The 23,881-nt window shown below is 40.8% G+C and overlaps 1 protein-coding gene across 4 annotated transcripts in view; it reads left to right on the forward strand.

The window, feature by feature from the left end:
* The window catches only part of MAPK9 (mitogen-activated protein kinase 9), a 68,072-nt gene that overhangs the window by 23,035 nt on the left and 21,156 nt on the right, over positions 1–23,881 (forward strand). For all 4 annotated transcript variants that reach the window (XM_061149622.1, XM_061149619.1, XM_061149620.1 and 1 more), the window contains exons 3-5: positions 3,391–3,520; positions 7,898–7,956; positions 10,819–10,957. In XM_061149622.1, the coding sequence (XP_061005605.1) occupies positions 3,391–3,520; positions 7,898–7,956; positions 10,819–10,957 (328 nt within the window). The remainder of the gene's footprint in view (positions 1–3,390; positions 3,521–7,897; positions 7,957–10,818; positions 10,958–23,881) is intronic.

The raw sequence follows: 23,881 nt of genomic DNA on the forward strand, positions 1-23,881 counted from the left end.
CCCCACCTCCATCTTGAAGGCAACAATGGCATGTCTCGTCCTTCTATGGATTCAGATCTCTCTGACTTTCCCCTCTTCCCAGCCAGCCAGAACAAACTTTGCTTCTAAAGGGCTCTTGTAATTGGATTAGTGCCCCCCTACCCCTTCCCTTGTGATCTCCCTTTTGTTGAAATAACATTTAGTTCCCTTATGGGACACAGGGTGAATATACTGCAAGAAAACCAAATGCCTAGAAATCGGTAGAACAAACCACTTTGGAAAACAATTTGGCATTATCTACTAAAATAAAACGTGCAGTCCCACTCTTAGCTATCTACTTGTTAAAAATGCATGCATAGGGTACCCAGAACCATGTACAAGAATGTTTATGACCATTCTTTGTTTTTTGTAATTGCTTTGCAAACTGAAAACAACCAATGTATCTATGAACATTATGTCATATAATCATAATGAAGGAATGTTATAGCAATGACACAGAATGATTGGATGTATATCACAACGGATGTATCTCATAAATACCACGTTGAGTGAAGGAAGTCAGACACAGTTTCAAAAACCAGGCAAAAATAAATGATGCAGGGTCTTAAAGATGCATGTTTGCAGGGGCTTGAAGATGACTGTTTAGCAGGTTAAAGCAAGGAAATGATTCTCATGAAAGGCAGAAGTAGTTACCGTCTTTGGAGGGCAGTGGGAATAGTGATTAGTTAGGAGACGTGAGTAGGGGACTTTGGGGGTGTTGACGAAGCATGATTCTCTGTGATAAATCATTAAGATAAGGAACAAAAAAGGAAGCAAAAGAATGAATACCAGACAGGCATAAGCCTTCTGTGCATAACCAACAGCACTCAACTTTGGCAATCCCAAGAGAAAATTGATTTCAAACTTAGAAGATAAACTATCAATCAAGGATAAAGGAAGAGTAAGATAATTTATCTTCTATGTGCTTTTTTCCTAAGGAAATTCCCTTAGGATATATTCCAACAAGAAAGAGAATACAAGAATGTATAACAAGTAACAGTGGAGGCCAGTGAAAAGAAATCCCAGAGTGATAGCCGCACATCAGGCATTTGAAACTTCAAGAAAAATGTCTTCCCCTCCAAATGGAATAGATTCCAAACAATAGATAATTTGAGAAGGTAGGAAGTACTACTGACAGGCTCTGGCGAGATACGTTTGTCTTCTCTTAATAAGAAAAAAAAAAAGTTTATTAGAAACTTGTAGTAGAAAAGCTAGAAAAAGTCATGATCTAAAAAGAAAATAAATTTAAAGTAACATGAGGTTTGAGAACTGGTAGAATGTAGGAAAGAGAATCCATTTAACCTTAATACTGGAAACAGTCTTGTTCTTTTATGAGTGACAGCAAATCATGTGATCTTTAGAAATGAAATGTAATCCTTACTCTGCAATTAGTAATGTTTACATGTGCGTACATACATACACTTCATATCTTGATTTTCAACTTTTAGACACATCCTACGGAAGAAACACAGAAGACCTAACTATAGAGACTGAAAGATGTGTTATCAAACTTGACCATTTAAGGCAAATTTGGGGGGAAAGAGAGTAGAGAGCTGGAAGTAAAAGAAGATGAAGTGTAATATTCTCACTTTACATACTGGGCAGCAAGAAATTCCTTTAAAAGTTGATGAAACAAGTTTAGGCATGTTATTTAAAGTTACAGTGGTGACCAAGGAAAAAATTAAAAATAACAAGAGAACAAAAAGCTCTGAGGCATCCTTGGGGGTTTCAGATAAGTGACTAAATCCTCAGTTTTCATAATGGGGAGTAAATAGATAATTTCTAAAGTTGATAAATGAGGAAAGAGTGATAAAAGTATATTTTTGGAGTTGAGACATGACTACAAGAAGTAAAGCCAGGAATAATTGAAGATAGCTCCTCCTGGAGTTGAAACTAGGAAACATGTGTCTGCTCAGGTAATTCAGAATTGGTTCGTTTGTCTCACTGGACAAAAACTTGTTTGTCCAAAAAAAGATGTCTGTTTTTGAATTCTTAAGACTGAGATATATATGTGCTTCCCAGGTGACTTACTGGTGAAGAATCTGCCTGCAATATAGGAGACTTGGGTTCACTCCCTGGGTCAGGAAGATCCCCTGGAGAAGGGAATGGCAACCCACTCCAGTGTTCTTGCCTGGGAAATCCCACGGACAGAAGAGCCTGGTGGGGCTACAGTCCATGGGGTTACAAAGAGTCAGACACGACTCAGCAACTAAAACAACAGTTTTATGTATATACACACACACGCACGTATAAGTGTACAAATCACACATTTATATTAATGATTTAACAGATTTAATTTTTTAACATTTTATAATTCATATGAATATTGTATTTGCATACATCTGTGTACACATAATGTGGACTGAGTTAAAAAACAATTCCAAAGTAACTAGACAGCTTTCAACTTTAAAAAGTTAAAATTGAATTAAGTTTGAGTTTCTTGGCAAACAGATTATTAATAGAAGTGAATAAGTGTAAACAGTGTCATAAACTGAATAGAATAAATAAATAGAAACAGTGTTTTAAATGGTGCTTGGGTTCTCAGATGGTCTTTAGCAGCTTTTAATCCCCAATGAGGAGCCAGAAGGTAACAATAACAGCAATTGATGCTAGTGCTAGCTTGAAACTAGTACAAAAAGTATTCAATTTTTCCTGTCTATTTTTTCTAGGAAAATGAATTGTAAATTTCAGCTGGGAACTTGAGATGCTAGAAACAGATCCCCTAGAAGATTTTATTTCTTATCATAGTATTAATAATATTAAGAGGTATTTCTAGTAGAATTTTATATATATAGCAATTGCTTATGTTAGGGATTTTGTATCTTGGGGATTTACCATGAGCTGAGATTTTGGCTTCTGCTTTCTCTTTAGATTCTTTCATCTAGGAAAAACACAATCAATCAAAACTTAGATTTATAATATTACATTCTTCTTAGGAGCTCAAACCATTTTCTCCACTGTGATATTCCAAAATATATTTTAGTTTGTGATACCAGTGAGTTTTTTCAACTTATTGACATATTTAAACTGAAGATTTTGTTTCCTGACCAGTCTCATGTGCTCTATATCAAATTACCTGGTTCTGAAGATAGTAATCTCAACTAACATAATGCGATGTCAGTGTGCAAAGGATTGCTGAATCCCATCCTAGCTGCAGCTGCCAGGTCGGTGCCTCTGAAAGGAGTCAGTTCATCCTGCACTGTTAGCCCACTCACTTTGTTCTTCATGTGCAGAAGTGCCCTGAGTGAAAGCAAGCAGATGTTTCCTTATTTGTTATTCAGTTAGAAAGATAACACATTGAATGTACATTCTGCGTTGCTGTATTTTCCAGAATTATCCTAATGGGTTGCTTATTATATTTCTTAATTATAGTGCTGCTTTTGATACAGTTCTTGGGATAAATGTTGCAGTCAAGAAACTAAGCCGTCCTTTTCAGAATCAGACTCATGCAAAGAGAGCATATCGTGAACTTGTCCTCTTAAAATGTGTCAATCATAAAAATGTAAGTAATGTCTGTGTTTCCTCTGTATACTTTAATGTTGTCAATGATACGTGATAATCTTCTGGGTCTTTGAAGATACAATGAGTTTAGACCTAGGGTAAGCTAGTGATAAAAGTACTACTTAAACGTTTATATTTTATTGATAAAATTGTTAATCAACATTGGGGATATTGAGTCAACAAGAGGAATTGTGGTCCATAGGAATTTAGGTCACTCATTAGGAATGGGAATGTCCTTGTTACCGTTTGGTTTTCACTATTTCAGTGTGATAAAGTGGCAAGAGTATTGACCTGACCAATTGAGAAATAGCTAAATACTTTTTAGGAAAACACTGTTCCATAAGTAGCTTTTACATATTCATATTTATGGAAATAATTGTCATTAGATGATGCTCTGTTCAAGGTAGTTCTTCTTGGCACAGAAATCAAAGCATTGTACATTGTGAGGAAAAACAGTATCTCCCTAGAAAATGAGGTACTCAGTCATGTTCTATGTTCTTTTGCTGATCCCTGAGTATTATGTGGAACATGATTTTGATAGCCTTGCCATGTTATACGATTATAAGATGGTAAGTCTAGAAGGGACTTTGGAGACCCCCTCCCATCTGACTTCTCTTTGTTGCAGAGTTGAGGGGATAAGTATCAGCTCCTTTTGTTGTGATGTTTCTGCTGGATTTTTCTGGTGTAGGGACAAAAAACTAAGATACTTTTAATCTTTGGAGTCTGTGATATGAATTTGTTTTTAATTTCTCCAGTGCATGCTTTACTTGTTGTTCAGTTGCTAAGTCATATCCAACTCTCTGCGACCTCATGGGCTGCAGCACTCCAGGCTCCCCTGTCCTCCACTACCTCCCAGAGTTTGCTCAATTCATGTCCATTGAGTCAGTGATGCTGTCTGTCCATCTCTTCCTCTGCTTCTCCTTTTGCCTTCAGTCTTTCCCGGCATCAGGATCTTTTCCAATAAATCAGCTCTTTGCATCAGGTGGCCAAAGTATTGGAGCTTCAGCATCAGTCCTTCCAATGAATATTCAGAGTTAATCTCCATTAGCACTGACTGTCTCATCTCCTTGCAGTCCAAGGGGCTCTCAAGAATCTTCTCCAGCACAACAATTTGAAAGCATCAGTTCTTTGGTGATAAGCCTTCTTTATAGTCAGACTCTCACATCTGTACATAACTACTGGAAAAACCATAGCCTTGACTTTATGGACCCTTGTTAGCAAAGTGAAGTCTCTGCTTTTTAATATGCAGGTTTTTGTGTCTAGGTTTGTCACAGCTTTTCTTCCAAGTAGCAAGCATTTTTAATTTCATGGCTGCAGTCACCATCTGTGGTGATTTTGGAGCCCAAGAAAAGAAAATCTGTCACTGATTCCATTTTTTCCCTATCTATTTGCTATGAAGTAATGGGACCAGATACCATGATCTTAGTTGTTTTGTTTTGGTTTTTCTTTAGTTTTTTTTTTTAATGTTGAGTTGCAAGCCAGCTTTTTCACTCTCCTCTTTCACCCTCATCAGCAGGTTCTTTAGTTCCTCTTTACTTTCTGCCACTAGAGTGATATCATGTGCATATCTGAAGTTCTTGATATTTCTCCCCACAGTCTTTATTCTAGCTTATGATGCATCCAGCTCAGCATTTCGCATGATGTCCTCTGCATATAAGCTAAACAAGCAGGGTGACAATATGCAGCCTTGTTATACTCCTTTCTCAATTTGGAACCAGTCTGTTGTTCCATGTCCAGTTCTGTTGCTTCTTGACCCGCATACAGGTTTCTCAGGAGACAGGTAAGGTGATCTGGTATTCCCATCTCTTTAAGAATTTTCCACAGTTTGCTGTGATCCACACAGTCAAAGGCTTTCACGTAGTCAATGAAGAAGTAGATGTTTTTCTGGAACTCCTTTGCTTTCTCCATGATCCATCAGTCATGCCGATTTGATCTCTGGTTCCTTTGCCTCTTTGAAACCCAGCTTGTACATCTGAAAGTTCTCAGTTCACATACTGCTGAAGCCTAGCTTGAAGGATTTTGAGCATAACCTTGTTAGCATGTGAGATGAGCATAATTGTACAGTAGTTTGAACATTCTTTTTCATTGTCCTTCTTTGGGATTGGAATGAAAACTGACCTTTTAGAGTCTTGTGGTCATTGCTAAGTTTTCCAAATTTCCTGCCATAATGAGTGCAGCACTTTAACAGCATCATCTTTTAGGATTTGAAATAACTCAGCTGGAATTCTGTCACCTCCACTAGCTTTGGTTGTAGTAATGCTTCCTAAGGCCCACTTGACTTCACACTCCAGGATGTCCGGTGTCTGGTTCTGTGTATTCTTGCCATCTCTTCTGCTTCTGTTAGATCCTCACCATTTTTGTCCTTTATCATGCCCGTCCTTGCATGAAATGTTCCTCAGTATCTCCAGTTTTCTTGGAGAGACCTCTAGTCTTTCCCATTCTATTGTTTTCCTCTATTTCTTTGCATTGTTCACTTAAGAAGCCCTTCTTATCTCTTTACTATTCTCTGGAACTCATTTGAGTATGAATGAGTACAATGAATATTCATTTGAGTATATCATAAAAGCAAAAGTAAAAAAAAATTTTCTTAAAATATGGTGGAATGTTGCTAGATCTCATGTACATTGATGAACATAGATATAAACCATTTTTAAATAGCTACACAGTACAAATGCACAGTAATTCATTTAACCAATTACTTATTATCAAATATTTAGATTGTTTCTAGTTTTTTACTACTATAAGCAGTGCTACAGTGAACATCCTTATACAGGTGAATTCTTTGGCCAAGATTCTGGGTCAAAAAGTATGCATATTTCTGGTTTTAATATATACTGACAAATTGACCTCAAGGAAGACTATCAGTTTTACACTTTCATTGAGTACCTGAGTATGGCTTTTATTTCAGAATACTTCAGAACTACATATTGTTGATTTTTTTGTTTCACCTTACCAAACTAATAGATGACAAATGATGCCTTATTTTTATTTGCGAGGTTGATTTTCTTTCCATATCTCTTCCAGCCTTTTATTTTTATTTCTTGAGCGTTTGTTTTCCATGACCTTTGTCCATTTTTCTCTAGGCCTGTTGGTTCTCTCAATGCAGGAGATGCAAGAGACGCAAGGGGAAAAAAAATCTGGATTCACACTTCAATCTTTACAGCAAGATAAACTTAAAATGGAATAAAAAATTAAATCTAAGGCATGAAACCATGAAACCTTAAAATATTTATGGAAATATCCCTTGCCAATGCAGGAGATGCAAGAGATACAAGTTCAATCCCTGGGTTGAAAAGATCCCCTCAAGTAGGAAGTGGCAACCCACTACAGTATTCTTGCCTAGGAAATCCCATGGACAGAGGAACCTGGTGGGCTACAGTCCATGGGGTCGCAAAGAATCAGACATGACTGAGTGACTGAACACACATTGGTTTCTTTCTTATGCATTTAGAGAAGATCTTTGTATATTAAAACTATCAACCCTCATTTCTTTTCCATTTGACCTAATTTAGGTTGTTTTTGCCATGCTGATTTTTGTCGTCATTTAATGTAATCAAGTCTTGTGGATTTCTTGTCATGCTTAGAACAGACTTTTCTACATCAGAGTTGTATGAATGTTTATCCATATTTTAAAGTTTCATGGTTTCATGCCTTAGATTTAAGTTTTTGTTCCATTTTAAGTTTATCTTAAATAAACTTAAAGGTGTAAACGTTAAAGTGTGAATCCAGTTTTCTTTTTTCCCTCTTGGCTCTCCAGCCACTCCAATCTTCAGTCTTTTATACTGAATAATTCAACTTTCCCTCAGTCATTTGAAATGATTGAGGATGTGTTTTTGATGCTCAAGTAGCAGAATTCATTGTTTAACATTGGAGTACCAGGACCAAAGCCTGCGATGGGGTCAGTTTTTGAACCCTCTTTAGGTAAATACATAATACTGTGAGGCATTTCATCTTTATTATACCAAAATAGAAGCTTAGCCCTCATATTTCAAAACTTTCCAGAAATTTGCACATTGTATTTAAGTTTTCAGAGTTAACATATTGCTATATTTAGTGTTTTTCTACTTGTAATTGCTACTTTTTTATGTTCAAAGCTGGAAAGCGTTATGTGTCAAAATTCTGTAATAATAAGTTACTAGGGACACATAAAAGTGATTTGATTAAAAGTGCATCTTATTTCCAAGGTGAGAATCTTAATCATTTAACTTTTGAAATGCTGTATAATAGAATGTTTTGGTAAAAGCAGTAGCAATAATAAAATTACAAAGCTCTGCTGTGATTTTTTTTTCCTAGTTTTTACTACATTTTAATGTTAAACTTAATTTTTATAGTCAAGTAGAGTTGTTTGACATGCTGAGGTTTAATTTTCTCTTTTCAGATAATTAGTTTGTTAAATGTGTTTACACCACAAAAAACTCTAGAAGAATTTCAAGATGTGTAAGTATAATTTTTATTCAGTAATACACTGTGCATGAAAGATTGAAAATTTAAAAGAGAATATGACTGCTTTTTTTAACTTAGGAAATGCAGACAATAATACATTTTTAATGATATCTTGGCCACTTTTCACTATGAAATAGAAGCAGTGAGGAAAATGAATAATAATATTCAACCATATTCACGCCTGTGGACTTCTCAGGTGGCACCAATGCAGGAGACATAAGATCCTGGCTCGGTCCCTGAGTGGGGAAGACGCCCTGGAGGAGGGCATGGCAACCCAGTCCAGTATTCTTGCTTTAGAACCCCTTGGACAGAGGAGCCCGGCAGGCCACATTCCATAGGGTCGCACAGAGTCAGACAGCTGAAGCAACTTAGCACGCATGTGCTTATCCCTAGATGGTTATCATTTCTACAACAGGTAAAGGATGACTGAAAGTGGATTCCTTGGAGAAGACAGTGCCATTAATGCCCTGATTTGCTTTACTGAAATATAAAATGTTTTTCTCTAGTCCCCTAAAATCCAGGATTGTAGGGTTTAGGTGTTTATAGTTATTATTTGAAATGGGTAAGTGATTAAATATTGTATATTTTCCAAAATCTGAAATAGAATTGTCTTACTAACAATGAAATGAAATATTAATTTATTATTGAGATACAATGCGCAATTTTATCCTAAATTTATTGGTTTATTCATTCAACAAATATTTGATTGCCAGAAATTCCCTGGCAGTCCAGTGCTTAGGACTCCATGCTTTCAGCTGAACAGCCAAAAGGAAAATTTGATTGCCAGCCGTGTGCTAAGCACTCTCTTGAACTCGACACACTTGGTGACCAAAACAGGCAAAAATTCCTTTCATTATTTAAGAATTGCAGATGATTGTATTTCTTCCTAGAGCTTGAAGGAAGACCAGGGAAGATAATCAACATAACAAATAGGGAAGTGATGTCATTCATTAGAATGTGGCAAATGTGGAAGAAATGGAGCTGAGTGAGGGGATCAGAAGTGCTGGGGTTGGGAGTCAGGCTGCAGCTTTAAGTGGGATAGTTAGGGAAGGACCTCATGGGATTGGTGACATTTGCAGAGGCCTTGAAGGAAATGAGGGGGTTAGTCCTACAGATATTTTGAGAAAGGTAGTGGCAAGAAAGAAGGAATGGGCTTCCCTAGTGGCTCAGTGCTGAAGAATCTACCTGCTGGTGCAGTAAGCAAGGGTTCGATCCCTGATCCAGGAAGATCCCCCATGCCACGGAGCAGCTAAGCCCATGTGCCACAACTCCTGAGCCAACTCTCTAACACTTGCGAGCCACAGCTGCCGAGCCCACGTGCTGCAACTGCTGAAGCCCACGAGTCCTGGAAGCCATGTTCCACAAAAGGAGAAGCCACCGCAATGAAAAGCCCACGCGCTATAAGAGAGTAGCCGCTGCTTGCCGCAACTGGGGAAAAAACTGTGCGTCAGCAGACCCAGCACAGCCAAAATTAAAATAAATACAATTAAATTTAAAAAGATAGAAGGAACAAGCAGCGTAAAGGAGCAGACGTGGGAGTGTGCCTGGTGTGTGCTCTTGAAGAGCAAGAGCCTGTTTGCTGGATCGAAGGAAGCAGAGGAAAGTAGAAGAGGTCGGCTCAGAGAAGTGGCAGGACCGACACTGCTGGACCTCTAGGCCATTGTAAGGACTTCCCTTTACAAGTAAGACTTTCAGTGGAAGAGTGAGTTTATCTAACTTACATTTTAAAATAACTTGGTTTCTGGACTGAGAACCCACTTTATGGGATAGAATACAGAAGACCAGTCAGGAGGCTATTGTAGTAGTTCAGGTGAGAGATTATTGTGGCTACATTTGGACCGAAGGGGTGATAGGATGGTAAAGGCACGAGACTGGATGTCGACACTGTTTTGAAGATAGAACCCCAGCGTTTGCTCTTAGAGAGGCTGTGTGGTTTGAGAGAAGGAGTTGCTGAGAACAACATTTGGAATTTTGGCTCAGGTGCTCACCAGAAGGATAAAAGTTCTCTCAAGTGAGATGAGGAAAGCTACAGGAAGAACAGATTTGGGGCTGGCATAGAATCAGGAGCTCAGTTTTAGACATGGAGTCTGTTGGGCACCCAAAATCATCTGTGAAGCAGTCAGATAAGTGAGCCTGGAGTTCAGGTAGGATGTCTGGGTTGAAGGTATTAATTTGGGAGTTGACAGTCTTAGATGATATTTAAAACCTTGAGGTCAGAAACCAGAGAAGATCGTCATGACAATGAGTACAGTAGAGAAAAGAAGGCCAAGAAACAGGTGCTGGCACGCCAACAGTAAGAGGCCAGTGGTAAGAGAAGGTCACGGTCAGCCAGGATTATAGAGCTAGCCACTGCGTTTAGCAACACGGAAGGTGTCAGGAGCCTTGAAGACAGTTTCAGCAAAGTGGTGGGGGCAAACGCCTGATTAAAGTGAGATTAAGGAAACATGGGAGAAAAAATTGAAGACGATGAGTGTAGATACCTCTTTGGGGAGTTTTGCTTGCAGGAAGACAAAAATACAGGATCGTAGCTGGTAGGGGAGGTAAGGTCAAAAGTTTCCTTAAGATGCGAGCAGTAACGGCATGGTTTCTGTATTGGTAAGAATGACCCAATAGCAAAAACTTTTAAATATAGGAGACTTTGAATGTTTGAGATTCTATTTACTGTGATATAAAGATTGCTTCTTTTCAAGATAGCTTATAAATCAAGATACCTAATAAAAGCAAGTTATCTTTTTACTTTAGCCAGTGCAGTGACTAGGTATGAAGTTATTACTTTTTAATAAAAATCCTGATTTAATACCATAAAGGAATTTGGATAATTTTCATGTGTACATGGCTGATCATTTATTTCCTCAGGTATTTGGTTATGGAATTAATGGATGCTAACTTATGTCAGGTCATTCACATGGAGCTGGACCATGAAAGAATGTCCTACCTTCTTTACCAGATGCTCTGTGGTATTAAACATCTACATTCAGCTGGGATCATTCATAGAGTAAGTAGTGATACTGTGTTGGTTTTTTCCTTTTAATCAAAATCATTTTGTTATTGTAATCTTCAGATACAAAAGAACGTATTTTTTAAAAATTTGTCAATGTTGAAAATCCAAATAAACTTTGGGATCATGTTACTTTCTCAAAGATTGTTGAGATGAGAAGACATTTGTGGAATGCCTGGTTTGCCTGGGCCCATCTGAGCCACCCTGGGTGCAGATATGAGCCAGCTGCCCAGACTCATATACAGAAAAATGCTTCTTTTTTTTTTTAAGTTTTTATTTGGAAATAACTTAAAACTTAGAGAAAAATTGCAAGAACAGGACAAAGAGCTTCCAAATACTATTTACCCAGATATCCCTGCTGTTAATAGTTTTGTCATACTTTAAATACTGTTTTTAGTGCAAAGAATTTGAATTTGGGGTGGGGGAAAGTTAAAGGCCAAGTAGTATATGATACAGTTGCTCTAGAAGTTTTATATGAGTTATCGCCCAGTATTCATTTCTTACATCATAAAGTTCTACCACTCCAGCATCCCAACCATACTGGTAGGAACTCTTGGAAAGGCTCCAGGCAGACCTCTTGACTAGGCCAAGGCTGGAATTTGAATGGTGGTGTTGCCTGTCAGGGAGTACATATTTAAAAACCAGAGAGAGGTTCTCTAAGCTGGTTTTATGAGCTTTTGTAATTTTTTGATTTGTACCACTGTGTAAACAATCATGATCAAGTTTTTGTTTGTTTCTTTGTTGTTTTTTGTTTTTTTTAGCAACTGAGGTATTGAGTGAGGCAGGAGGCAGAGATAATAGCTTTATTGAAAGGTTCTTAGTGTTCCTTAAATAGTTACTGTACTGATTTTGTTGACTGTCTTTTGATACTATGTTTCAATAGCAAAAAGTTGTATTTTCTGTGAACTGAAGTCTGTGGGGGGAAGAAGTGAGACAAGAACAATGAAACCTCTTCATACACAAAAGAACAGAGAGATTTTTGATGGTATAGTAGTAGTAATTCTTTTGAATCTGTTGGATGGTTCCATCGCAGCCACTGAACGGAGGCCTAACACAGTAGCAGAGCCCACAGTTCAGAGAGGGCCAAACCCTTGCCCCTTGCAAACATGAGGTCTGAGGCCTGAGTGAGGTCTGCCTCCTGAGACCAGCCCTGGCCCTCCCAGTGCCTACTGGGGGCCTGCCGCAAAGATTCCTGACCAGTCTTCAGTCATTTAAATCATCGCCTTTGCTGCTGCCATGAGGTCAGTTAAAATAATATAAATTCAGTTGATGAATTTGCTTTAAAAATAGTGACACTAGTCATTTTAATTAAAAATAAAGATTTCCTAGCATACCACTCTATTTCTTTTCCTAAAATATTCACAGACCTTTATATAAATTAAGGCACTCCTAATTTCTCTTAAATACATATTATATTAAAGTCTTGCCTGAGAATACGTTCTCAGATAGTTAGGCTTCATTATGTTAAGCTTTATTAATTTTGCACAGGCAGACGGTTTGTCTTGCTTGTGTCTCCCCTCTTGGGCCCAGACGTACATAGGGAAGCAGTATCCTCTCGTTCCAGGGGTGGCTTGGGAGAGCTGTGGCATTCACGTGCCTCTGTTAGGTGATGTCTGGCCCCTGCAGTGTAGGCCCACACCTGCAGACCAGAAAGTCACGTAGGGTCAAGGAGGTTTTGGTGTGCACAGCATGACCTCGCCAACCACCCCTCCATCCTCTGTGTCTCCCCACCGGCTCTCCCTGCCTTGTCTTACACCTTCCTGTTCACACATTAGTAGGACTGCGGACTTCGAGCTTGCCTGAAAACGCCGGGTGCACATTGTGGGGAAGGTAGACAAGGCCCCTGTGTGCACACCCACCACTGCCCCAGGTCCCAAGAGGTGATCAACCACACTTACCCTTTAGCGTGTTAATGGTTTCCTGCGAACTTTTCCTGTCCTTTTTTCTGTGTATGATACCATAGATGAAGAAGGAAACATCAACCCACTCCAGTATTCTTGCCTGAAGAATCCTGTGGACAGAGGGGCCTGGTGCTCTGCTGTCCATGGGGTCGCACAGAGTCGGAGACGACTGAAGCAACTTAACATGCATGCATGCATTGGAGAAGGAAATGGCAACTCACTCCAGTATTCTTGTCTGGAGAATCCCATGGACAGAAGAGCCTGGTGGGCTGCCGTCTATGGGGTCGCACAGAGTCGGGCACGACTGAAGTGACTTAGGAGCAGCAGCAGCATATAGACAAAATGTGGTCCACTGGAGAAGGGAATGGCAAACCACGTCAGTATTCTTGCCTTGAGAACCCCATGAACAGTATGAAAAGACAAAAAGATAGGACACCGAAAGATGAACGCCCCAGGTCGGTGTGTGTTTGTGTGTTAGTTGCTTGGTCATGTCTGACTCTTTGCAACCCCATAGACGGCAGCCCACCAGGCCTCTCCATCCATGGGATTCTCCAGGCAAGAACAATGGAGTGGGTTGCCATTTCCTTCTCCAAAAGGAACTATAGAAAGAAAGAAAGTGAAGTCGCTCAGTCGTGTCCGACTCTTTGCGACCCCATGGACCCCATGGACTGCAGCCCACCAGGCTCCTCCATCCATGGAATTTTCCAGGCAAGAGTACTGGAGTGGGTTGCCATTTCCTTCTCCCCCCCAGGTCGGCAGGTGCCCGATATGCTACTGGAGATCAGTGGAGAAATAACTCCACAAAGAATCAAGAGATGGAGCCAAAGCAAAACAACACCTAGTTGTGGATGGGACTGGTGATAGAAGCAAAGTCCAATGCTGTAAACAGCAATATTGCATAGGAACCTGGAATGTTAGGTCCATGAATCAAGGCAAACTAGAAGTGGTCAAACAGGAGATGGCAAGAGTGAACATCGACATTTTAGGGATCAGAGAATTACAATGGACTGGAATGGGTGAACTTAACTCAGATGTCCATTATAACTATTACTGTGGGCATGAATCGCTTAGAAGAAATGGAGTAGCCATCGTAGTCAACAAAAGAGACCAAAATGCAGTACTTGGACACAATCTCAAAAACGACAAAATGATCTCTGTTCGTTTCCAAGGCAAACCATTCAATATGACGGTAATCCAAGTCTATGCCCTCACCAGTAATGCTGAAAAAGCTGAAGTTGAACAGTTCTATGAAGACCTACAAGACCTTCTAGAACTAACACCCAAAAAAGATGTCCTTTTCATTACAGAGGACTGGAATGCAAAAGTAGGAAGCCAAGAAACCCCTGGAGTAACAGGCAAATTTGGCCCTGGAGTACAGAATGAAGTAGGTCAAAGGCTAACAGAGTTTTGCAGAGAGAACCCACTGGTCATAGCAAACACTATCTTCCAACAACACAGGAGAAGACTGTATACATGGACATCACCAGATGGTCAACACCAAAATCAGATTGATTAAATTCTCTGCAGCCAAAGATGGAATAAAACTCTATACAGCCAGCAAAAACAAGACTGGGAGCTGACTGTGGCTCAGATTATGAATTCCTTATTGCCACATTCAGACTGAAAATGAAGAAAGTAAGGAAAACCACTAGTCCATTCAGGTATAACCTAAATCAAATCCCTAACGATTATACAGTGGAAGTGAGAAATAGATTTAAGGGACTAGATCTGATAGACAGAGTGCCTGATGAACTATGGACGAAGGTTCATGACATTTAACAGGAGACCGGGAGCAAGACGATCCCCAAAAAAGAGAAATGCAAAAAAGCAAAATAGTTGTCTGAGGAGGCCTTACAAATAGCTGTGAAAAGAAGAGAAGCAAAAAGAAAATGAGAAAAGGAAAGATATTCCCATTTGAATGCAGAGTTCCAAAGAATAACCAGGAGAGATAAGGAAGCCTTCCTCAGTGATCAATGCAAAGAAACAGCGGAAACCAATAGAATGGGAAAGACTAGAGATCTCTTCAAGAAAATCAGAGATACCAAGGGAACATTTCATGCAAAAATGGACTCAATAAAGGACAGGATTGATATGGACCTAACAGAAGAAGATATTAAGAAAAGGTGGCAAGAATACACAGAAGAACTGTACAAAAAAGATCTTCATGACCCAGATAATCATGATGGTGTGATCACTCACCTAGAGTCCGACATCCTGGAATGTGAAGTCAAGTGGGCCTTAGGAAGCATCATTACGAACAAAGCTAGTGGATGTGATGGAATTCCAGTTGAGCTATTTCAAATCCTAAAAGATGATGCTGTGAAAGTGCTGCACTCAATATGCCAGCAAATTTGGAAAACTCAGCAGTAGCCACAGAACTGGAGAGTGAGGTAAGCCAGAAAGATAAAGAACATTATAGCATACTAACACATATAGATGGAATTTAGAAAGATGGTAATGATAACCCTATATGCAAAACAGAAAAAGAGACACAGATGTACAGAACAGACTTTTGGACTCTGTGGGAGAAGGCGAGGGTGGGATGTTTCGAGAAAAGGTCAGTTTTCATTCCAGTCCCTAAGAAAGGCAATCCCAAAGAATGCTCAAACTACCGCACACATGTACTGTTCTCGCATGCTAGTAAAGTAATGCTGAAAATTCTCCAAGCCAGGCTTCAACAGTATATGAACTGGTTTTAGAAAAGGCAGAGGAACCAGAGATCAAGTTGCCAACATCCACTGGATCATCAAAAAAGCAAGAGAGTTCCAGAAAAACATCTATTTCTGTTTTATTGACTATGCCAAAGCCTTTGACTGTGTGGTCACAATAAACTGTGGAAAATTCTGAAAGAGATGGGAATACCAGACCACCTGACCTGCCTCCTAAGAAATCTGTACGCAGGTCAGGAAGCAACAGTTAGAAGTGGACATGGAACAACAGACTGGTTCCAAATAGGAAAAGGAGTATGTCAAGGCTATATATTGTCACCCTGCTTATTTAACTTATATGCAGAGTACATTATGAGAAATGCTGGACTGGATGAAGCACATGCTGGAATCAAGATTGCCAGGAGAAAAATCGATAACCTCAGATATGCAGATGATACCAGGCTTATGGCAGGAAGTGGCGAAGAACTAAAGAGCCTCTTGATGAAAGTGAAAGAGGAGAGTGGAAAAGGTGGCTTAAGCTCAAGATTCAGAAAACAAAGATCATGGCATCCGGTCCCATCACTTCATGGCAAATAGATGGAGAAACAGTAGAAACAGTGTCAGACTTTATTTTGGGGGGCTCCAAAGTCACTGCAGATGGTGACTGCGGCTGTGAAATTTAAAGACGCTTATCCTTGGAAAAAAAGTTATGACCAACCTAGACAGCATATTAAAAAGCAGAGATATAACTTTGCCAACAAAGGTCCGTCTAGTCAAGATTATGATTTTTCCAGTAGTCATGCATGCATGTGAGAGTTGGGCTATAAAGAAAGCTGAGCACCGAGTAATTGATGCTTTTGAACTGTGGTGTTGGAGAAGACTCTTGAGAGTCCTTTGGACTGCAAGGAGATCCCACCAGTCAGTCCTAAAGGAAATCAACCCTGAATATTGATTTGAAGGACTGATACTGAAGCTGAAACTCCAGTACTCTGGCCACCTGATTCAAAGAGCTGACTCATTTGAAGAGACCCTGATGCTGGGAAAGATTGAAGGCAGGAGGAGAGGAGGACGAGAGAGGATGAGATGGTTGGATCGCATCACCATCCATGACATGAGTTTGAGTAAGCTCCCGGAGTTGGTGATGGACAGGGAGGCCTGGCGTGCTGCAGTACACGGGGTTACAAAGAGCTGGACACGACTGAGCAACTGAACTGAACTGAACTGAACTGATACCATAGGCATAGATACACACGTTCAGTTTTGCTTACTAAGATGGTTTCAAACTAAACATACAATTTAATAAGTTGAAAAATAAAACAGCCATAATCCTACCACTTTTATGTTGTTTAATTAAAAGCAAATGGAAAGGAAAGTCCCCCAGCCCTCCATTGTCACCTAGAAGAGGCCATTGATGGCATTTGGGTGTTTTCTTCCTGACTTTACACTGATACATCTTCTTACTTAGGTAATACCAGCATACCTTTTTATACTTATGTCCTTTATAACTTATATTTTTAAAAAATAGGATCATCTTGTACATGATTGTTCTGCAACTTGCTGAATGAGTTGGTCAATCTGTTTTTTTATTTTTATCGAGGATAACTTATTAAAAAGGAACCCCCACTTTCTCCCTCCTATTTCTCTCTCCCCAGAAGCACTCATTCAGTTCTTTTAGCTGTTATTTTGGTGTTTATCTCCATATCTTGAAATAATATGATTAAATCTCTATTTGTTTTTTTTTTAATTGCTACCTGCATTGTTTTTCTTTCCCCTGAGGTTTTTTGTTTTGGTTTTTTTAGTATATTTGATCTCTCACTGTTGTATGTGAGGCTTTCTTCAAATGTCTTGTGACTTTTTGTCACTGGTCCTGTTTAAGACTGAAACATTAGAAGGCCGAGTGAAAGTGCCTCAGCTGAGATTGTTAAATGAGAAGTTTTTCTCTAGGGCAGCAGGTAGCCACGGTGTCTCCGTTTTCAGATCTTTTCTCTGGACATTATTTTTCTAGAAAAAGGCTCCAGTATCTTGACTGAGGGAGAGCAGCGTGGTTGCTGGTATGAGGCTGTGTGGGGTGGGGCTGAAATCCTCATGTGGCAAAGTGCAGACCTTCACTACAGTGCCCTGTCTTCAGGCTGGGCTCCTAACCCATGCCCTTACTGTGCCTTATACCAGCAGATCTGTTGGTATTGTGCCTGAGGCCTGAGTCTGGAAACTTGGTTTTGGATTTTGTAGATAGTAGGCCAGTGGAAGTGAAGATGTGAGAGTTGGACTGTGAAGAAAGCTGAGCGCCAAAGAATTGATGCTTTTGAACTGTGGTGTTGGAGAGGACTCTTGAGAGTCCCTTGGACTGCAAGAAATCAAACCAATCAATCCTAAAAAAGTCAATCCTGAATATTCATTGGAAGGGTTGATGCTGAACCTCCAGTACTTTGGCCACCTGATGTGAAGAGCTGAGTCATTGGAAAAAAAAAACCCGATGCTGGGAAAGACTGAAGGCAAGAGGAGAAGGGAATGACAGAGGATGAGATAGTTGGCATCACCGACTCGACGGACGTGAGTTTGAGCAAGCTCTGGGAGTTGGTGATGAACAAAGCATGGCGTGCTGCAGTTGGACACAACTGAGCAACTGAACTGACTGATGAGAAGTGAAGAAAGAACCAAGACCTGTGGGGATCTGAGAGGTCTACCTTGACCTTTCTGTGAACCTTCCCCCCCACCTCCATCCCCTACAAACCCCTCAACATCCTGCTCCCTACCCCATCCTGCCCTCTGCAGTACTTGTCATTCAGTTCCACAGCCCTTTCCAGAGTTGTGGCTCACATTATCTCACTGTGGGCCACTCGCTGAGGGTGGGATTACTCCACTTGGCCAAGTTGTTTATTCCTGTGTGCTGACTTCCATCCCCATAGAGCATATGAGGTTTTTCATTGAAGGTGTTAGTGTGCCATGATGGCATTAGACTTGCAGGAGATGCGGGGAGAAGGCCTCTGAGGAAGAACAGAAAGAGGGAGTCAGAGGAGGTGAGAAAGCTGGCAGGGGACAGCACAGTCTGACCCTTTGGCACAGAGAGGGTGTGAAGAAGGGTTGGAAGCTGTCTGTTAGAGGAATCCAGTGTCTCATAGGAAAGGACCTCCTTCTCCATGCAGTTCCTGGGCAGCAGCTGCTGTGGGACCTGTGGGCTTGTCGTGAGTGGAGGGGAGGGTTAGGGCCCCTCAGCGGGGTGTCTGTCAGTTGCACGCCCACAGTAGAGAGATGGACAGGCATTTTCATGGCTACCACTGTCCACCCTTGTCCTTGTCAGCTCTGCTTCTGTACACAGGTCAAGAGCAGCCCCCTCAGGCTCCTCATGAGCCTCCCTTCCTGAGGGGAAGAGACAGACCATAGTCCCTTTCACCAGGTGGTTGACCTCGGAGCCACAGCAGGTCCTCATTCTCTGCATTGTTCTTTCCTGAAGTGTACAAGTCTGGTGGTCCAAAATGGACCACGGGGTCCATGGACCCATGCAGCAGTCATCTTCCCAGTCCTCAAGTATGTGATTGGAACGGATACACTTGACAGTTGATACTCCTGGCAGATTGACCCCTGCACTTGTTATTTGGTCTGGAGTTAAGAGTCATCTTGATTGGAAGGCCAAGTAGAAACATGAAACTGCCGCCCTCAAGACAGTACATCAAAAATGTTGCTGAACTCTGGAGATGGGGGAGAGTGGAGGAGATTACTACCACCATTAGAACCTAAAAATGTCAGGGGGTGGTCCCTCCTAGCTCAGTTTAATTCACTAGTCCAGCCCTTGAAGAAACTAGATGGATGCTAGAGAATGTCGACCCCCGAGACCGAGCTGACCAGGGGTCCTGATTTTAGCTGCTGTGCTGGACACGGTGTTGTTGCCAGAGCAGATTAATAAGGCCTCAGCTGTGTCATACAGTCATTGATTTGGTATGCATTCTCCCATACTGATTAGAAAAGAGGATCAGAAACCTTGTGAGATGGACAGCAATCTTCTTTCACAGTTTTGCCCCAGGCCTGTGTCATAATATAGTTGGAAGAGGTCTGAACCAGTCTCCATTGATTAGCTAGCCTCCATGACCACTCCCTACCACCAGCTGGGGGAGACATGATGTTGTTTTGCATCTTTGACTTTCATTGTCCACTTAGAACTTATGTCTAATACTTCTCTAAACGTCTAGTTAGGCTCCTGTCCCCAGACACAATCACCCAAGTAAGCGGTCATAGGTGCATGTGAGGAAATCAAGTCAGTGGACAGTTACACTTCTTCAGTCAGCGGGTTCTGGATCGAGAACTGATGAGGAATGACAACACCCTCAGCCTTGACTCCTCTGCCCCTGCCCTTGTTTGGTTGCACGTGTTTTGTATACCCTTGTTGGCTGCCCCAGGGCTGCCATCACCATCCTCTGTGCATCAAGCCCCCAAATTTAGGTGTCGTTTGTATTTTACTGTGTATTTCTTGTTTTCCTTGTCTGGGATCGTTTTCAGGATTTGGAGGGGCAGAATTGTCTTTACTCTGCCATCTTCAAACTAGAAATCCACTTCATTAGTGGAAAGCTGCTTCTGGTTGTGTGTGGAGACTGATGGGAGAGTGGCTGTGCATGTGGGGAACCCTCAGAAGCCCCGGGATCTCTCTAGGCACCTTCCATTGCCTCCCAACACGGCCACCTCTACCATTCCGGCCAGGACAGCAACCCACACCTTCCCACAGCTTGATTCCGCAGGTTTGCATTTGACTATCATAGTTGTCCAGTAGATGGCAGTGAAGTCCATCTTTACTTGGATGGCAGTTGGTCCAACAAAATCACTGCAAGAGGACACTCTTCTGACAGGTAGAGGTGGCTGGCATGGGCATGTTTTCTAACCACACAGTTCATCAGGCTGGATGACACTACTCTGATCATCCTTGTTCGTGTGGCTGTGTTAGTTCAAGGCCAGGCTGGATTTCAGCGACTGCTGGGTGGTCAAGTATGTTGTTAAGTCATGTGGCTAAGTCATGTCCAGCTCTTTGCAAGCCTGTGGGCTGTAGCACGCCAGGTTCCTCTGTCCTCCACTATCTCCTCAAGTTTGCTCAAATTCATGTGCATTGAATCAGTGGTGCTATCTAACCATCTCTTCCTCTACCACCCCCTTCTCTTGGTTTCAGCCTTTCCCAGCATCAGGATCTTTTCCAGTGAGTCAGCTCTTTGCATCAGGTGTCCAAAGTATTGGAGTTTCAGCTTCAGCATCAGTCCTTCCAGTGAATATTCAGAGTTGATTTCCATTAGGATTGACTCTCTCATCTCCTTGCAGTCTCACGGACTCTAAAGAGTCTCCTTCAGCACTACAACTCGAAAGCATCAATTCTTTGCCGCTCAGCCGTCATTATAGTCCAACTCTCACATCCATACATGACTACTGGAAAAACCATAGCTTTGATTATATGGACCTTTGCTGGCAAAGTGATGTCTCTCCTTTTTAGTATGCTGTCTAGGTTTGTTACAGCCTTCCTTTCAAGGAGTAAGCATCTAGTAATTTCATGACTGCAGTCACTGTCTGCAGTGATTTTGGAGCCCAAGAAAAGAAATTCTGTCACTGCTTCTACTTTATCCCCTTCTATTTGCCATGAAATGATGGGACTGGACACCATAATCTTAGTTTTTTTATGTTCAGTTTCGAACAAGCTTTTTCACCCTCTTATTTCACCCTCATCTTTAGTTCCTCTTCACTTTCCCCATCAGAGTGATATCATGTGCATATCTGAAGTTCTTGATATTTCTCCTGGCATTCTTGATTCCAGCTTGTGATTCTTCCAGCCTGGCATTTCCATGATGTACTCTGCCTATAATAAGCAGGGTGACAGTATATATAGCCTTGTTGTACTCCTTAACAAATTTGGAACCAGTCAGTTGTTCCATGTAAGGTTCTGGTTGCTGCTTCTTGGCCTACATACAGATTTCTCAGGAGACAGGTAAGGTATTCCCATCTCTTTGATAATTTTCCAGTTTGTTGTGATCCACACAGTCAAAGGTTTTAGCATAACCCATGAAGCAGAAGTAGGTTGTTTTTTTGGAACTCCCTTGCTTTCTCCGTGACCCACTGAATGTTGGCAATTTGATCTCTGGTTCCTCTGCCTCTTTGAAACCCAGGTTGTACATCTGGAAGTTCTCATTTCACATACTGCTAAGCCTAGCTGGAAGGATTTTGAGCATAACCTTGCTAGGATGTGAAATGTGTGCAATTGTATGGTAGTTGGAACATTTTTTGGCATTGCCTTTCGTGGGGATTGGAATGAAAACTGAACTTTTCCAGTCCTGTGGCCACTGCTGAGTTTTCCAAATTTGCTGCCATATTGAGTGCAGCCCTGCAACAGCATCATCTTTTAGGATTTTATTTTATTTTTTTTTTTTTATTAGTTGGAGGCTAATTACTTCACAACATTTCAGTGGGTTTTGTCATACATTGATATGAATCAGCCATGGATTTACACGTATTCCCCATCCCGATTCCCGCTCCCACCTCCCTCTCCACCTGATTCCTCTGGGTCTTCCCAGTGCACCAGGCCGGAGCACTTGTCTCATGCATCCCACCTGGGCTGGTGATCTGTTTCACCATAGATAGTATACATGCTGTTCTTTTGAAATATCCCACCCTCACCTTCTCCCACAGAGTTCAAAAGTCTGTTCTGTATTTCTGTGTCTCCTTTTCTGTTTTGCATATAGGGTTATCGTTACCATCTTTCTAAATTCCGTATATATGTGTTAGTATGCTGTAATGTTCTTTATCTTTCTGGCTTACTTCACTCTGTATAAGGGGCTCCAGCTTCATCCATCTCATTAGGACTGGTTCAAATGAATTCTTTTTAATGGCTGAGTAATATTCCATGGTGTATATGTACCACAGCTTCCTTATCCATTCATCTGCTGATGGGCATCTAGGTTGCTTCCATGTCCTGGCTATTATAAACAGTGCTGCGATGAACATTGGGGTGCACGTGTCTCTTTCAGATCTGGTTTCCTCAATGTGTATGCCCAGAAGTGGGATTGCTGGGTCATATGGCAGTTCTATTTCCAGTTTTTTAAGAAATCTCCACACTGTTTTCCATAGCGGCTGTACTAGTTTGCATTCCCACCAACAGTGTGAGAGGGTTCCCTTTTCTCCACACCCTCTCCAGCATTTATTGCTTGTAGACTTTTGGATAGCAGCCATCCTGACTGGCGTGTAATGGTACCTCACTGTGGTTTTGATTTGCATTTCTCTAATAATGAGTGATGTTGAGCATCTTTTCATGTGTTTGTTAGCCATCTATATGTCTTCTTTGGAGAAATGTCTGTTTAGTTCTTTGGCCCATTTTTTGATTGGGTCATTTATTTTTCTGGAATTGAGCTGCAGGAGTTGCTTGTATATTTTTGAGATTAATCCTTTGTCTGTTGCTTCATTTGCTATTATTTTCTCCCAATCTGAGGGCTGTCTTTTCACCTTACTTATAGTTTCCTTTGTAGTACAAAAGCTTTTAAGTTTCATTAGGTCCCATTTGTTTAGTTTTGCTTTTATTTCCAATATTCTGGGATGTGGGTCATAGAGGATCTTGCTGTGATTTATGTCGGAGAGTGTTTTGCCTATGTTCTCCTCTAGGAGTTTTATAGTTTCTGGTCTTACATTTAGATCTTTAATCCATTTTGAGTTTATTTTTGTGTATGGTGTTAGAAAGTGTTCTAGTTTCATTCTTTTACAAGTGGTTGACCAGTTTTCCCAGCACCACTTGTTAAAGAGGTTGTCTTTTTTCCATTGTATATCCTTGCCTCCTTTGTCAAAGATAAGTTGTCCATAGGTTCGTGGATTTATCTCTGGGCTTTCTATTCTGTTCCATTGATCTATATTTCTGTCTTTGTGCCAGTACCATACTGTCTTGATGACTGTGGCTTTGTAGTAGAGTCTGAAGTCAGGCAGGTTGATTCCTCCAGTTCCATTCTTCTTTCTCAAGATTACTTTGGCTATTCGAGGTTTTTTGTATTTCCATACAAATTGTGAAATTATTTGGTCTAGTTCTGTGAAAAATACCGTTGGTAGCTTGATAGGGATTGCATTGAATCTATAGACTGCTTTGGGTAGAATAGCCATTTTGACAATATTGATTCTTCCAATCCATGAACACGGTATGTTTCTCCATCTGTTTGTGTCCTCTTTGATTTCTTTCATCAGTGTTTTATAGTTTTCTATGTATAGGTCTTTTGTTTCTTTAGGTAGATATACTCCTAAGTATTTTATTCTTTTTGTTGCAATGGTGAATGGTATTGTTTCCTTAATTTCTCTTTCTGTTTTTTCATTGTTAGTATATAGGAATGCAAGGGATTTCTGTGTGTTAATTTTATATCCTGCAACTTTACTAT

The sequence above is a fragment of the Dama dama genome, chromosome 9 (genome assembly GCF_033118175.1).
Source record: "Dama dama isolate Ldn47 chromosome 9, ASM3311817v1, whole genome shotgun sequence".
Taxonomy (NCBI): domain Eukaryota; kingdom Metazoa; phylum Chordata; class Mammalia; order Artiodactyla; family Cervidae; genus Dama; species Dama dama.